Source organism: Chiloscyllium plagiosum, chromosome 20 (assembly GCF_004010195.1).
Source record: "Chiloscyllium plagiosum isolate BGI_BamShark_2017 chromosome 20, ASM401019v2, whole genome shotgun sequence".
Lineage (NCBI taxonomy): Eukaryota > Metazoa > Chordata > Chondrichthyes > Orectolobiformes > Hemiscylliidae > Chiloscyllium > Chiloscyllium plagiosum.
The window spans coordinates 51,714,160-51,731,265 of NC_057729.1; the positions used below are offsets into that span (position 1 = coordinate 51,714,160).

Here is a 17,106-nt window from a genome sequence, read left to right on the forward strand (position 1 = left end):
CATGCTGGGTATTGGGTCCTTCGTTCTGGTGAGTTGTTGTCTGAGTGTGGCTGTTGGTTTGTGTGCTGTTATAAGTCCTAGTGGTCGCAGTAGTCTGGCTGTCAGTTCAGAGATGTTCTTGATGTATGGTAGTGTGGCTAATCCTTTGGGTTGCGGCATGTCCTCGTTCCGTTCTCACAAACTTTGAACACTTGGAGTATTGTGTACAGTTCTGGTCACTGCATTATAAGAAGGATGTGGAAGCTTTGGAAAGGGTGCAGAGGAGATTTACTAGGATGTTGCCTGGTATGGAAAGAATGTCTTACGAGGTAAGGCTGAGAGCCTTGAGGTTGTTCTCGTTAGAGAGAAGAAGGTTGAGAGATGACTTAATAGAGACATACAAGATAATCAGAGGGTTAGATAGGGTGCACAGGGAGAGCCCTTTTCCAAGTATGGGGACGGCAAACATGAGGGGACACAACTTTAAAGTGAGGGGAGATAGGTATAAGACAGATGTCAGAGGTAGTTTCTTTACTCAGAGAGTAGTAAGGGTTTGGAATGCTTTGCCTGCAACAGTAGTAGATTCGCCAAGTTTAAGTTGGACAGGCATATGGACGTACATGGAATAGTGTAGGTGGGATGGGCTTCAGATTGTATGACAGGGCGGTGCAACATCGAGGGCCAAAGGGCCTGTACTGCGCTGTAATGTTCTATGTTCTATAAATTGAGCCAGACTCAAAATAGTTGGAATTTATGCTTTGGCTTTGAGACAAATTAAGGTCACAAGTTTACTCTTTATTTGTTTATTGATTCTCAAAATAAGCAACAAAAGAGTTTTGTTTCCTCTTCAGCATTGAAATGTTAAAAGTGCAGAGAAGAGATAAGACATAATGCATTGTGTAGAAACTGAAATCTGATTTAAATTGTGGTCAAATGGACTGTTTCTCCAAAAACTTGCAATTGATAGAACTTTTAAAATGGAAGAATATTCCAATGCATTTCAAAGAGGCAAGATCAGGCAAGAACTGAAATCAAGCCAAGTACAGTGATACTGGAACAAGTAATTGGAGTTGCATGGAAGAGAAAGCTTTAAGAACCATGTAAAGGAGAGGTAAAAGATCATAACAATAGATTTTGGGGCAACTGAGGGTTTGGATTACTGAAGGTAGTCTGCAAATGTTAGGTCACAGTGTTAACAGAATTGGAGGAATGCTGAAATCCTAGAGTGCTGCAGGCCTGGAGAAGGTTGGGTGAGACCATAGAATGATTTGAGAATTTTAAAATGGATGCATGTTTAGACCAGGTACAAATGTAGGTCAGTAAAGGTATGGTCAATAGATGAACAGCACTTGGCACGAGTTCGGGTTTGTGGGTTAGAGTTTTGATAGAGTGCCATAGAGTTGCTGCTTATTCAGCATGGAAACTGGGAGGTTAACCAACAGTGCAGTGGAATAGCTGAGACTAGAGGTAACAAAACCACGGGTAAGGCCTTCATTAGCAATGAGTTGAGGTGAAAGTGGAGATGGGAGATAGGCCACCCATTGATTGCAGCCGTTCGAAAAGGTGGCTCATCTCAAAGTTAAAAATCACACAACACCAGGTTATAGTCCAACAGGTTTTTTTGGAAGTACCAGCTTTCAGAGTGCTGCTCCTTCATCAGGTCAGTATTTACCTGGTGTTGTGTGATTTTTAACTTTGTTCACCCAAGTCCAACACCTGCACCTCCACATCTTCTCAAAAATAATTAGGGTTGGGCTACAAATGTTGGTCTTGCCAGTGACACTCACATTCTATAAATGGATTTTAAAAACAAGATTATTCAGCCTGATATAATTTACACAAGTTGCCAAATCTATATCATGGTAACCTTGGTAGCAACAAAGGACATTAGGCTTGTGGAATCCTGCCAATGGTGTATTCATCTTATTCTTTGATTTATGACTGAGAGAACTGTGCACTTATGAGTAATGGATGAGAATTGCTACTTGTGAAGCTCTTATCAATGTCAATGTGGATGTCATAGTGTTTAACAGAGAGGTAGAAATATCAGCTGAAATCATGGCACAGTGTGCATACTTTTTACTGTGTTGGCATAAGCTTATACACCTGCTGCATATTACATCTGTGCATTGGAAAAGGCACAAAGAAAATGAAGCATAGCAAGAACTTTTGAAAGATCTATTACTGAACATCACTGGGTAATGGCCATCTGCTTCCCTTATCCTGTTGGGAATCAGAAACTAGTGTCAAGTCAGCAGTATGGACAGTGTAGCAACTGTGATACCAGAGTTTCATTTTTCCAACACAAAAAGAGTTTTAGAAATGCCAGTTTAAATTTAAGAATGAAAACTCAAATTGAAATCAAGCAGAGAACTAAATACATTTCTGCTTATTGATATTATTTGAAAATAGCAATGCATAACCAGCAGTTCAGAACTTGTGGAAGATTGTGGCAATTGACTGGTACATAGTGTGATATAATGATTTCATGTTCACCATTAGGTTAGCTTCTTATTGAATTCAACTTTTACTATCTGCCACATCAGGATTCACAACCATGTCCCCAGAACATTCAGTGTCCAAGTCTGGATGAAATCAGGAGTCATGCAAACAGACAATACAAGTTTGTTGAAAGAGTTTCCTCGTGTCACCTTCGGTCTATTAGTTTAATCTCTCTTGCTTGCTTTTCCATTGCCTTCTCGGTGTCAATTCCACTTTTCATTTGCTTTTACTCTTTGAATACATACATCCTACAGCCAGGCCCTAACTCTGGTGGGAAAATCCGCTATCACAGGGTGAAAGAGGTTTAAAAAGTTCAATTAACAACCACTAGCAACGAGAGAGAAAAAAACCCAACAAAAATTGCTGGAGAAACTCAGCAGGTCTGGCAGTATCTATGGAGAGAAAGCAGAATTAATGTTTTGGGTCCAGTGACCTTTCTTCAGAACAAGCAACAACAACTTGTATTTATGTAGCACATTTAACATATTAAAAGATCTCGAGGCAGTTCCTGGTTGAATTACATTAAGATGGAATCCACCTCGATGAAATACTGCTTTGACTGATTACTGGACATGGGGATGTTTCTATGTCAGAAGCCTCACATTTCCCATGCTCCCTCAAAACGTATTTCCCAGTTAAAATTGAGCTGAGACCATAACCTGATCAGCTATGAACTTATTGAATGGTGGAGCAGCTTTGAAGGGGTAAATGATATACTGCTTCTTCTTAGTTCGGCATCCCTAATTCAATTATTTTCACCCTATCCGTACAAACATCTGAATAAGGGATGCATCTGCTGACACCCATTCATGGTGCTCTCTGCCAGCATAGTGGCTTACCTCTTGTGGAGTTTGCAGGTTGTGTGGAGGAGTCAAATAAAGTCAGAAAGGTGGCTACATGAATGTAGCAGATAAAAGTTGTAAAAGTAAATTGTCCACTCTGAATGAGCAGGGTTGTTAACTATTAGGCTGGTCAATGGCAGGAATGCTTTCATAGAAGGATCTGGAATGTCCCAGTCATCTTAGGTACAAATGACACTGATGGGCAGCAAGCCTGGTAGTTTTTTTTCCTCTATATATTTATGGAATGTAGGCATTGCTGGTTAGGCCTTTTTTTTAACTTTCCATTTCTAATTGCCCAGAGAGTCTGACTTCAGTGGATGTTAGTGGTAATTTCACTGGGCAAGTAATTCCAGGTTAATATTCTGTGGATGCGTTTCTGAATCTCAATATAACAGGTGGTGAATTTGAATACAGAAGACCATGTAATCATTATTGATTGTTGCAAAAACTTATTTGGTTCACTAATGTCCTTTAGGGAAGGAATCTGCCATCCTTACCTGGTTAAGTCTCCAGACCCATGACAATGTGGTTGACTATCAACTGCCTTTTGGGAAATTAGGAATGGGTAATAAATGCTGGCCAGTGCTGCCTACACTCCCTGAACCAATTTATATTTAAAAAAATCACATGTAGGCCGGACTGGGTAAGGATGGCAGATTTACTTCCCTTAAGAGCATTAGTTAACCAGATGAGTTTAGACAAGAGCGGATAGTGGTTACATGGATGCCTTTAGACTGGTTTGTAATTTCAATGTTTTACTTAATTATAATTTCACCATTTGCTGCAGTGGGATTTGAAACCATGTCTCTAACATTAACTTGAGGTTCTGGGGTTCTTGGCCAGTGACCTTACTGTTACGCAACCACAAAATTACATGCCACTCGATTGACCTGTCCCTACGAGCGGAAATATCTTCTTTGCATCTGTCCTATTATATCTGTTCACAGTTGTAAATACCTTAATAGGCTACCATTCCGTGTTACATCTAAATTCTTAATTACTTCACCCTCCCTCCACCCAATGCACTGCTTTGCGGAAGAGCAAAAGAAAAAAAGAGAGAAAAGAAAAACTAGAGGCTAGAAGGGAAACAGGAACTCTGCAAAATTTCTCTCTGAACCTCTCAAGTGATCAAGCCAGAGATTGAGCCAATTGGTGATATTACTAAAGGAGCTGAATCAAGTTTAGTGAATAGATTGTCTGCTGGGCATATACATGTCTATCTACAATGGCTGCGGTACCAAAGGAATTTGCAATCGATACTCTCTATAGAACTTCCTTGGCTGGTGTGCCAACAATCAATTCTAACGAGAAATGTGTTATAAACAACATGTTGAGCTTGGCAGAAGGAATGTCTATTGTGGAAGGTCATCATGCCCCAAGCCTTCTTTGCACAAGGAAGCAGAAATAGGTGCCTTAGGCTTTCATGCCAAGGGACTTTTTTTTACATTCAGGATATTAACTTTGATTCACAGCTCAGTAGACCAAATCTCAGTACATAGAGAGAAGGGAGCGGCAGAACCTTCATTTTTTTCTCTCTTTCTCTGTCTCTCTTTCCCCCTCTGCCTTTTTATTCTTTCTCTCTTCCTTTCTTTTTGATCTCCGTCTCCCTTTCTCCGAGGGAATTCTGAGACTAGGGGAGTGCAGGCTGAATTTATTTAACAAAATGCAATAATCAGTCAAACTAGACCAGGGACAGTTGGTTTTTATGTGGGTTCTAGCTGGAAAGGTTATCTCTCATTCTCATTGTATGAGGAAGGCAAGGAAAAAAAAAAGACCTTACAATGAAACAATATTGTATTGATTCAAATATTCTATGTGAAAAAGTGCTGAGAGGTTTACAACTTGTCTTACGAGTTGTTTTTCAGTTCTTCATCTTGGGTATGATTAATGCCTCACGCTAATGTTTGACAAATATTGGACATCTAGATCATAGGGCAATGGTTTACTTTTGAACGTGAAAACATGAATTAGGAACAAGAGTGAGCCAATTGGCTGCTCAAGCCTGTTGCTCTATTTGACAGGATCGTTGCTGATCTGATTGTGACCTCAACTCCATTTTTCTCGAGACCCGATGTCCTTTGATTCCCTTGTTAGTCATGAATCTGTCTACGTCTGTATTAGAAATATTCAATAACACTGATTCCATTGCTGTTGTGGGAAGGGAGTTCCACTCTGAGAGAGTTCCTCATCTCCATCTTCAAAGGGACACCCGTTGTTTTTAAACTGTGTCCTCTAGTTCTTGTATCTTCTCCAAGAGGAAACATCCTTTATGCATTCACTCTGTCAAGTCCCCTCAGGGCCTTATCAGTTTCAATAAGGTCACCTCTCATTCTTCTAACCTCCATTTGACACAGGTTCAACCTGCCCAATATTTCCTCTTAAGACAATGCCCTGTCCACTCAGATTTCAGCTGAATGAACCTTCACTGAACTGTTTCGAAAATAATATCTGTTCTAAAATAAACTGCCCAAAACTGTACCCAGCATCTAGATGCCATCTCACTAATGCTGTATACAACTGTAGCAAGACACTCCTAGTTGTATATTTCAATCTTTTTGCAGTAAATTACAACAGGAGTGATCATGACCCTGATTGGGAAAAGATACAGAGGAACTTGGGGAAGGGAATAGTGAACCATGGGGAGGATCTCTATTGGATGCCCAGACAGGAAGGAATCCCATCCACAGGTTTCACCTGCTGAATTTATCACGCAGCCACTAATTGTTCACCATGTCTTAAGTGGCTCAAAGTTGGGCAGGCTGCCCCCACGCCCCAATGTTGGCATATGCACATCATCGCCCAGCTTGATCCTGGGGATGACCATTAAATTCCATGGTCAGATAATATTGAAATGACAAAATAAAGAGGGTGGTGTGGGTGTGGAATGAGCTGCCAGAGGAAGCAGGCACAATTACAACATTTAAAAGACATTTGGACAGGTATATGAATAGGAAAGGTTTGGAGGGATATGAGCCAAATTCAGGCGAATGGGACTGCTTCACTTTAAGATACCTGATCGGCATGGATGAGTTGGACTGAATGATCTGTGTCCATGCTATATGACTCTACAACTCTGTAACATACATACAAAATAAACATGTTTCATTCATCAAATGTAACTTGTACATCCAAAGGTTGAGTCATTCTTTAAACAAGTTCATTCTTGGGATGTGGGTGTTCCTGGCTTAGCAAGAGATGGTGGTGAGATCCCTTTGTGAACTGCTGCAGTCCATGTGGTCCAGATACCCAAGAAAGTTCTAGATTCATATCCAATCAGAACTATAAGTCAGAACATGGCTTATGGATGTGTCAAAATTCTGGAACTTTCAATTCAACAGCAACATGTGCATCCCCAGCAGATAGACTGCAGTACCTCAAAAGGATTTCACTTCATCTCAGGGCAATTAATGATGAGTAAAGTGTTCTGGCTTTGCCAGTGACACCTTGAGCAATAATTTTCCAAAGTAGTTTGCCTTGTGCAATTATTAGATTTGAAGCAGTAGTAGGTTGGGGAATGAAAAGTGGATAAACTTCAAGCTGATTAAATTTTTTTCCTCCCAATAATGTTTCAGATCCTTGGTGCTGCTGGGATTCCTGTCTCTGGTCGGCACAGTGTTTGGTGCCTATAACATGGCAATGGCTGCCCTGAGCCCATGTCCTCTGTTACAACACTCTGAGGTTGGAGCCATCTTGATTGTGAGTACAGAATATGTGCTGTCAGAAAATGGAATATTAGGTCATGTGTGAGCATTAAAAGGGGATTCTCTTCATTAGAGTTACCTTCACAATTCCCAATGGCAGCATAACTGTGTTACCATGCATGTCTCCTTAATTCAATAGATTGTTTAGTGATTTTTTCTTTATCAGAGCGAAAGATGTCATTGTTGGCAAATGCAAAACTTCCAAGTGTTGACTCTCAGGAATATCTCAATTGGATTTCTGTATTCCCCCTCAGGCAACTTGGAGGCATTTGGAAATAACGTTGTGAACTTAAGGGTTTTCTCAAAGGAGCCTATAATCTTATTTCTAAAATAATACTAGTCAAGGCAAGAAAGAGTTCTGAGGTAAAGATATCATAGCCCCAGAAAATGGCTTGCTCATGAGAGCGCAATGACTGGTGATGAGTTGAACCTCAGGGTCACCGTGCCTCTAGGGAGAGACAACACTGAGAAGGCAGGATCTTCATGGTGACATCAGCCAGGATAGGAATTGAATCTGTTCCATTGGTGTCACTTTGCATTACAACCCAGCCATCTAAACTAACCCCAACTTAATCACTCATCTTAGCATTTTCCTCGTAGTTCCATTTCCTTTAACTTGTACAATGGTCTTGTCCTCATTCAGTTTTAAAATACGGAGCTAAGGGCAACTATTTCATTTAACCCTTTCTTTGTAGAGCCGCTTTTCTGCTGACTACGTAATAACGTTGTAACTATTACAGTGGAACTTTGTGACTGAGCAGCTAATGTTTTAGCTGCATAGAGTCAGAGTGTTACAGCACAGAGACAGGCCCTTTGGCCTAAACTGGTCCATGCCGACCAAAATATCCATCAACATTAACCCCACTTCCCTGCACTTGGCCCATATCCTTCTAAATCTTTCCTATTCATGTATTTGTCCAAATGCCTTTTAAATGTTGTTAATGTACCCGCCTCAACCACTTCCGCTGGCAGCTCATTCCATACGCGTACCACCATCTGTGTAAAAACGTTGCCCCTCAGGTTCCCATTTATTCTTTCCCCTCTAACCTTATATTGATGCCCTCTAGTCCTTGATTCCCCAACCCTGGGAAAAGGACTGAGCGCATTCACCCTCTCCATGCCTCTCATGATCTGATACACTTCCACAAGAACTCCCCTCAGTCTCCTACACTCTAAAGAAAAAAGTCCTAGCTTGTCCAACCTCTCCCTATAAGTCAGACTGTTAAGTCCTGGCAACATTCTTGTAAATTTCTCATGCACTCTTTCCAGTTTAATAGCATCCTCCTGCAACAAGATGACCAAATCTGAACACAATACACCATGTGCGACCTCACCAATGCCCTATACTACTGCAACATAACTTTCCAACTTCTACACTCAGTGCCCTGACTGATGAAGGCCAGTGTGCCAAAAGCCTTCGTCACTGCCCTGTCTACCTGGGATTCCACTTTCAGAGAACCGTGCACCTGAACTCCAAGGTTCCTCTGTTCCACTACATTCCTTATGGCCCTACCATTCACCATGAAACTCCTACCTTGGTTTAACTTTCCAAAATGTTACATTTGTTATGTTTTTGGGGGATTAATAAAGACTATTTGATCCAATGGAAATGATATGGGCTTCTCACTGGTTTCCTAATCACTGGGTGGAGCTTCAGCCCAATACGTGTATGAATTAATCCCTGTAGGGGATCCAAATCTAACAAATACTTTTAATTGCTGCCGCATGCTAACAATTTTTCAGAGTCCTTCCTTCCCATTAAAGCCCTGCTCTATTTCTGTTCTATCCTACTCACTCATAATTCCTGTGCATTGTCAGGTGACTATGAAAGCTCCCACTGTTTGCTAAATTCCTGTGGGCTGTAGGTTGAGAGATTTGACCTGTATTTACATTGTGAATTAATTGTTTTGGAATCTCTCTGAGCATTACTGGCAAATATGTGCACCAGCATAATGAGCCTAGTCAGCACAGCTAACTATTTATTTGCTGTTCAAATACTGTAATGCATTCATTTCTTTCAGGACTGTGGTCAAATGTAGGTCCAGCTGCAGAAGAACAAAAGTAACTAATTTGCATTCATAAAGCCTCCCCCAAGATCTCAGGACAGCCCAAAGCACTGTACAATCAATGAAGGATTCCTTGATGTGTTACTGTTTCAATACAGGAAATGAGGCAGCCTTTTTTTGCAAAGGGTGAAGTATTAATATTGGCCACGTGAAGATGAGGGACTTAAGTGCATTGGAAGCAGTTCAGAAAAGATTCACCAACACGAACCCGAGGATGAAGGGGCTCATCTTATGAGAAAAGTGGGTTAAGTAGGTTAAGCATTTAGAAGAATAGGAGATTGTAATGAAGCATATAAGATTCTGAGGGTTTTTGGACAGGGCAGAGGATGTCACCTTTTGTGGGGGAATCTAACACTATGAATGCAGGGCCAAAATAAGGCATCTCCCATTTAAGACAGAAATGAGGAGGAATTTCTTCTCTCCGTTTTGAATTCTCTCCCACAGAGAGTAGTGCAGGCCGGATAATTGCATATGTTCAAGGTTGAGGTGGTTTTACACTGATAGTCATTTATCTGGAACCATATCTGAAAGTCCACATAAACTGCATCCATAAACCTTAGTTACACTCTCAAAAGAATCAAGCCTTGAATCTATTTAGGGTTCAGGATTGGTAACAGTTATTGATCCAGCCAGCAATGTCCACATCCCTTGGAGGCATAGATTTTAAAAAAGGGAAGATGAAAAGAAATGTTTATGGGGTGTCAAGACGTACACAAAGTTCTACCATTACAGTGTTAATAAATAGAATTTAAAGGGACCTTTGAGATAGATCTGGCTCATATGGAAGTAAAGAAATGGCAGCATTGAACAAATACTTGACGTCGAGGCAGAATATCCCTGACAATCCAGGCAAATAGATTCAAGGCTTGATTCTTTTGACCATGTAACTAAAGTGGTGGACTAAGGATTGTTTATGGATGCAGTTTATGTGGACTTTCAGATATGGTTTCAGATAAATGACTGTCAGTGAAAATTAAAGCTCATGGAAATGTCAATTGGTCAGAAGTACAGAAATGCAGGACATACTGTAAATGATGAGATGTGAGGAACTGATGCTCTCCAAAAGGACCTGAGTGTTCTTGTTTATGAATCACTGAAGGCTAACATCAGGTGTGGCAAGTCATTTGGGAGGCAAGTGGTACATTGGCCTTTATCTCAAATGGAGTAAAAGATGTCTTGCTTAACAGCACCTGGAGTATTGTGTACAGTTATGGCAAACAACATGTTGGCTTTTACCAAAAGACGATTTGAAAACAGGCATAAGGACATCTTGCTGCAATTATAAGACACCTTGGTTAGATAGTATCTGGAGTACTGGGTACAGTTTTGATCCCCTTACTGAAGGAAGAAAATATTTGCTAGAGATGGAGTGCAATGAAGGCACAGTGGACTGATCCTTGGGATGACAGGATTGATGTATGAGGTAGATTGAGGAGACTGGGTCTATAGACTCTAGAGTTTAGAAGAGTGATGAAGTGTAACTGAGGATGCTGTAGCAAAAGTGGTATCTTGCAATCCAGTAAACCCGACATGCATGTTTTTGAGGACTTGGGTTCAAATCCCACTGTGGCATACTTGACTTTTATTAAAAAGTTGGTCTAGTGATGGCCATATAACCACCAGTTGTTGTCATAAAAATCCATCTGGTTCACTAATGTTTCAGGCAAGGAAACCTGTTATCCTTGTCTAGCCTTCACATGATGCCAGACCCACAGCAATATGGTTGACTCTTTGCTACTTTCAGGATGAGAAATAAGGGCTGCCCACACCCACAAATAAAGATCATAGAATCCCTACAATGTGAAAGCAGGCCATTCAGCTTATTGAGTCTACATCAACCCTCTGAAGAGCATCCCACCCAAATCCACAGCCCCCAACCCTATCCCTGCATTTCCTATGGCCATTCCACCCAACCTGCACATCTTTGGACTGTGGGAGGAAACAGGAGCACCCGGAGGAAACCTACACAGACACCGGGAGAATGTGCAAACTTCACACAGACAGTCACCTGAGACTGGAATTGAACCTAGGTCTCTGGTACTGTGAGGCAGCAGTGCTAATCACTGAGTCACAAGGCTGCCCCCTGATTTAATTTAATGCACCATCCAGGTTGGTTCTCTGAAGTTTTTTTGTGGTTTTTTTGGAAAAAATTGACAGGACGGACAGAAAGAAATGTTTATTTCTAGTGAAGATGACAAGGACAAGGAGACATAACCTTAATGTAGAGCCAGGCCATGGAGGCGTCAATGAGGAACCACTTCTTCAAGCAAAGGTTGACGATTGGCATGTTCTCCTGTAAGAAGCAGGAGATATTCACTGTTAAGAAAAATTTTGAGTGTCAAGGATATTAATGGGATGGAGAAGGTTAGGCAAGTTGCACATCATCTAATTTCTTATTAAACAGCAGAACAGATTTGGGGGCTGACTTAGATACTCCTGGATCAAGATTAGAGTGGTGCTGGAAAAGCACAGCAGGTCAGGCAGCATCAGAGGAGCAGGAAAATCAATGTTTTGAGTAGGAGTCCTTCATCAGGATGATTCCTGATGAAGGGTTCCTGCTTGAAATGTTGACTTTCCTGCTCCTCGGATGCTGCCTGACCTGCTGTGCTTTTCCAGCACCACTCTAATCTTGACTCTGATCTCCAGCGTCTGCAGTCTTCACTTTCGCACTTAGATACTCCTGGTCCTGTGTTCCTGAAGGTGGAAGGGGACTTTGATGTGCACAAATCTTCCTAGAGCAGAGAAGATGAACGTAAGATTTAACAAAGTTGTTCACAATCATGAAGCTTTGGTCGAATATCTGAAAAGATGTTTCCAGTGGAAGGTGAGAGAGGTTTAAAATTACTTCCTAAAGAATTAAAAATCACACATCACCAGGTTATAGTCCAACAGGTTTCATTGGAAGCACACTAGCTTTCGGAGCAATGCTCCTTCATCAGGTGATCACCTTCATTAGGACAATCACCTGATGAAGGAGCGTCGCTCCGAAAGCTAGTGTGCTTCCAATTAAACCTGTTGGACTATAACCTGATGTTGTGTGATTTTTAACTTTGTACATCCCAGTCCAACACCGGCATCTCCAAATCATTCCTAAAGAATAGAGTTGTGGGTTTGGGGGGAGGGTGGAATGAGAGAAAGTTTAGACACAGCAAGTTGTTATGATCTGGAATGAGCCGCCTAAAAGGATCCGAGAAGCAGATTCAATCATAACTTTCAAAAGGGAATTTGATAAATATTTAAAAACAGGAAAAATTTCAGGCTTGATGGGAGAGGTGAAACAAATGTAACTAGCTGGGTGGATCTTGCAAATGGCCAACATAGATACAGTGAGTTGAAATGCTTTTGTGCTTAATCAGTTAATGCTTCTTTAAGAGGAGGTCTTGGGAGAATACTATTCTCAATCCCTTTTTATATAAAAAAAATTGCCTGATGCCATGTTACAAGCCTTCCAAGATTAATAAGCTTTTAAATCAACACACTCTGAAGTTGAGAACTAGCCTGGTCCCCTGTGGCCACAATTGTTCAATTTAGAAACGTTATTCCAATTAGTCTTCACTTAATGCATTTATACATCAGCACTTTTGTGGTTTGAAGAGTTATTACTTCTGGCCATAAAATACTAATTATATAATCATAATTTTCATGAGTCTATGTTGTGTACAGGTTAATTTTGTAATATTCATTTTTTAATATGAGTTAAATTTCTTCAAGTCAGCCACTGTCTTCATATTTTCCTATTTGATGCAGCAATTCTCTTTTGGCTTTCTTAGAGCTTTGTTTTATGAATTTTTTGTTTCATTGCAGTGATTGACAGGGTAGCTGGGCTCCTAACCATCAGTTCTGACAGTGCAGCACTCCCTCGCTGCTATACTGGCATGTCAGCCTGGATTTGGCACTCAGATCTCTGGAATGGGAGATGAACCTATAATAAGCAGTGCACTGGGTTGGGGCACTTCTCACCTTGATATTTGGAGCTGTTGATGGAGTGAGCAAAGTATAATAATGATGCATGTCAAAGGGCATCACATAGACTGGTGTAACGGAGCAACGTATGGGCCTCCAACTCTGGCTGCCAACATATTGGATTTGGCCCCTTTGGGGGGGATCTACATATGGAAGAGACGAGGTGATTAGATTACTTACTGTGTGGAAACAGGCCCTTTGGCCCAACAAGTCCACACCGACCCTCTGAAGCGCAACCCACCCAGACCCATTCCCCTACATTTACCCCTTTACCTAACACTATGGGTAATTTAGCATGGCCAATTCACCTAACCTGCACATTTTTGGACTGTGGGAGGAAACCCACACAGGCACGGGGAGAATGTGCAAACTCCACACAGTCAGTCGCCTGAGGCGGGACTTGAACCCGGGTCTCTGGCGCTGCGAGGCAGCAGTGCACTATGCCACTGTGCCACCCAGATGAGAGTTGAGCAATCTCAGAAAATTTCATTGATATCAGTGAAATACAACTTTGGTTATGCTAACATTACTCATAACAGATCACCTGATCGCTTTCATGTTACTGTCTTTGGGAGCCTGCTGTGTGAAAATTGCCCACTGCATTTCCTATTTTTCAGCAATCCCTAACTTCAACGGTACTCAAGGAACTGGAGGTCAGTTAGCTCAGTTGGCTGGATATCTGGTTTGCAATGCCCTGTGACACTGAGAGCACGGCCTCGGTTCCTGCACTTGCTAAGGTCACCATGAAGGTTCTCAACTTTGCTCCTTGCCGCAGGCTCAACCCACCCACCGAAATCAGCTCCTGAATCATCATTTATACCTTGCTCACTCCAACAACTGCTGTAAAGATCAAAGCGGGAAATGCTCCAACACAATGAGCTGTTAGAGGCAGAACGTCACAGGTTCATGTCCCATTCCAGAGATCTGAGTGCCAAATCCAGGCTGACACTCCAATATAACAGTGAGGGAGTGCTGCACCATCATGGCTAGAGGGATTTATGGCTATGCTCTGTCAAAGACGGCAATTTAAAAAAATCATAAAACAAAGCTCTAAGAAAGCCATAAGAGGCCATGGTGTTAGGGGCAAGACAATGGCATGGATAGAGGATTGTGAGCAGCTTTGGGACCCACATCTACAGAAAGAAGTGCTGACATTGGAGGGGGTCCAGAGGAAGTTTACAAGAATGATCCTGGGAATAAAAGGCTTGTCCTATGAGGAGCAGTTGAAGACTCTGGGTCTATACTCAATGGAGTTTAGAAGGATTTGGGGGAATCTGATTGAAACTTATAGAACACTGAGAGGCCTGGACATGGAGAAGATGTCTCCATTATTAGGAGAGATGAGAACCCATGTGAACTCAGCCTCAGAGTGAAGGGACAACCCTTTCAAACTGAGATGAGGAGGAATTTCTTCAGCCAGAGAAATTTGGGGAACTCATTACTGCAGAGGGCTGGGGAGGCCAACTCATTGAGGTATTTTAAGACAGCTATAGATAGGGTCTTGGAGAAAGTGAATATTGCAGTTCTTGATTGGTTAGCAGATCAAGGGTTATGGGAAGAAAGCAGGAGAATGGGTTTGAGAAACATATCAGCCAAGATTGAATGTTGGAGCAGACTCTATGGGTAGGACACTTTTGAAATACTGTGTGCAATTCTGGTCTCCCTGTTATAGGAAGGATGTTGTGAAACTTGAAAGGGTTCAGAAAAGATTTATAAGGATGTTGCCAGGGTTGGAGAGTTTGATCTACAGGGAGAGGCTGAATAGGCTGGGACTGTTTTCCCTGGAGTGTCGGAGGCTGAAGGGTGACCTTATAGAGGTTTATAAAATCATGGGGAGCATGGATAGGATAAAGAGACAAGGTCTTTTCCCTGGGGTGGAGTTGTCCAGAACTAGAGGCCATAGGTTCAGAGTGAGAGGGGAAAAATTTAAAAGGGACCTAGGGGGCAACTCTTTCATGCAGACGGTGGTACGTGTATGGAATGAGCTGCCAGAGGAAGTGGTGGAGGCTGGTACAATTACAATATTCAAAAGGCATTTGGATGGTTTAGAGGGATATGGGCCAAGTGCTGGCAAATGGGACTAGATTAGTTTAGGATACCTGGTTGGCATAGACAAGTTGGACCAAAGGGTCTGTTTCCATGCTGTACATCTCTATGACTCTATGACTCTAAATGGTCTAATTCTGCTCCTACGTCTGATGATCCTATGGCTGTCTCCCTGAGAGACTGTGATTGTGGCACCTCCACCTCTGTTTCAGTGGTTGCAAAGCGCTTTGGGAAATTCCATAGTCGTGAAAGGTGCTTCATAAATACAATTCCTGTTTTGGGTACCAAGTCAACGTTATATTGTTGAATGAATAAATATGGCCATCATCTTATTAAGCTGTTTGAATTATTGTGCTTTTATTTGACAACTTGTTTCTTTTCTAATCATGCAGGTTCTTTCGTGGATTTTGTTTTCTGGCACCTTGTCATATGTCAAGGTGATGATTGGAGTCATTTTTCGTGATGAGAGTCACAGCGCCTTGGTGTGGTGTGGAGCAGCAGTGCAACTAGGATCAATGATTGGAGCATTGAGTATGTTCCCACTTGTAAACGTGTATGACATTTTCACTGCAGGGGACAGCTGTAACATGAATTGCCCCCTCTAAACCCTCCCCAAAAGAAATTAAGATGGGGATTTAAAAAAAGGCAACAAGGAAGCAAAGTAATACCACACTTTATACTGAATGACCAATCTCATTCTTACTGTATCATTGCACAGTTTCCAAGCGTCAATTCACATGTTAATTCACTGATCACAAAAACGTAGATTTAAATCTGTAACTTTTTAACATTTTGGATTAAGTCTTGAGGGTTCCCCCTTTTAAGTGTATTTCCCTGTTTAATGCATACAATTTGCTGAGCTCTGCCTAGAAATAGGCTGTTTCCAGTATACATCTCTATGGCTCTATGACTTGACAGTGATCTGGTATATGTAAATAAAGATAAGATTAAACGCAAGCAATTTAGGCTTGAGACCAGCAGATATATTTTCCTACAGAGAGTTGTGATGGTGTTACTGCACTCCCAAAGATACTGATAGACATTGAGATCATGTTGACATTTAAGAGAAAAAAGGAATAGATGAGAGAGGTGATTGATTGAAATTAGGAAGTGCTATGGGGTTGGTTAGATATTTGTACACAAAGATAACATTTATAACACAATTGGTGGGCGGCACGGTGGCACAGCAGTTAGCACTGCTGCCTCACAGCGCCAGAGACCCGGGTTCAATTCCCGACTCAGGCGACTGACTCTGTGGAGTCTGCACATTCTCCCCGTGTCTGCGTGGGTTTCCTCCGGGTGCTCCGGTTTCCTCCCACAGTCCAAAGATGTGCACATCAGGTGAATTGGCCATGCTAAATTGCCCGTAGTGTTAGGTAAGGGGTAAATGTAGGGGTATGGGTGGGTTACGCTTCGGCGGGTCGGTGTGGACTTGTTGGGCCAAAGGGCCTGTATCCACATTGTAAAGTAATCTAATCTAAAGTAATCTAATGTAACGTAACACATTAAAAACAATTATAACTCAACCATAGAACTGACTGTTTAATACTGTTTAAGAACTTAATAATTTATTTGGATATTTTGTCTGTGTCTTTGGTTCTGGGAATATCTGTTGCTGTGAACAAATTTCCTGTGAATGAGGGAGTGAGCCCAGGATAACACATTGTTCACTGTCTGTCAGTTACTTCGACACAAACAGTAAAATGACAATTAAATGAAACAAGCATTAACATTTACTTGACCATTAAATAGTGAGAATGATTATTTTTCTTCCACTTTTTAAAAATTCTTTCATGGGATTTGAGAAGTAGTGGCAACGCTAGTATAGGGTGGTATAGTGGCTCAGTGGTTAGCACTGCTGACTCACACCACCAGGGACATGGGTTCAATCCCATCCTTGGGTGACTAATGTGTGGAGGTGCTCTGGTTTCCTCCCACAGTCCAGAGATATGTAGGTTGGGGGTGGGATGCTCTTTGGGAGAGTTGGTGTTTTTGCTTCCTATCCAA

The 17,106-nt window shown here is 41.7% G+C and overlaps 1 protein-coding gene across 2 annotated transcripts in view; it reads left to right on the plus strand.

Moving 5' to 3' along the window:
- slc52a3 (solute carrier family 52 member 3) overlaps nucleotides 1-16,331 on the plus strand; it is a 34,609-nt gene extending 18,278 nt beyond the window's left edge. The window contains exons 3-4 of one of the 2 annotated variants that reach the window (XM_043710030.1): nucleotides 6,896-7,019; nucleotides 15,492-16,331. In XM_043710030.1, the coding sequence (XP_043565965.1) occupies nucleotides 6,896-7,019; nucleotides 15,492-15,704 (337 nt within the window). In that variant the 3' untranslated portion in view covers nucleotides 15,705-16,331. Of the gene's footprint in view, nucleotides 1-6,895; nucleotides 7,020-9,045; nucleotides 9,118-15,491 lie in introns of those variants that run through there. The other variant, XM_043710031.1, reaches the window with a different exon arrangement.
- The last annotated feature ends 775 nt before the right edge of the window (nucleotides 16,332-17,106 follow it).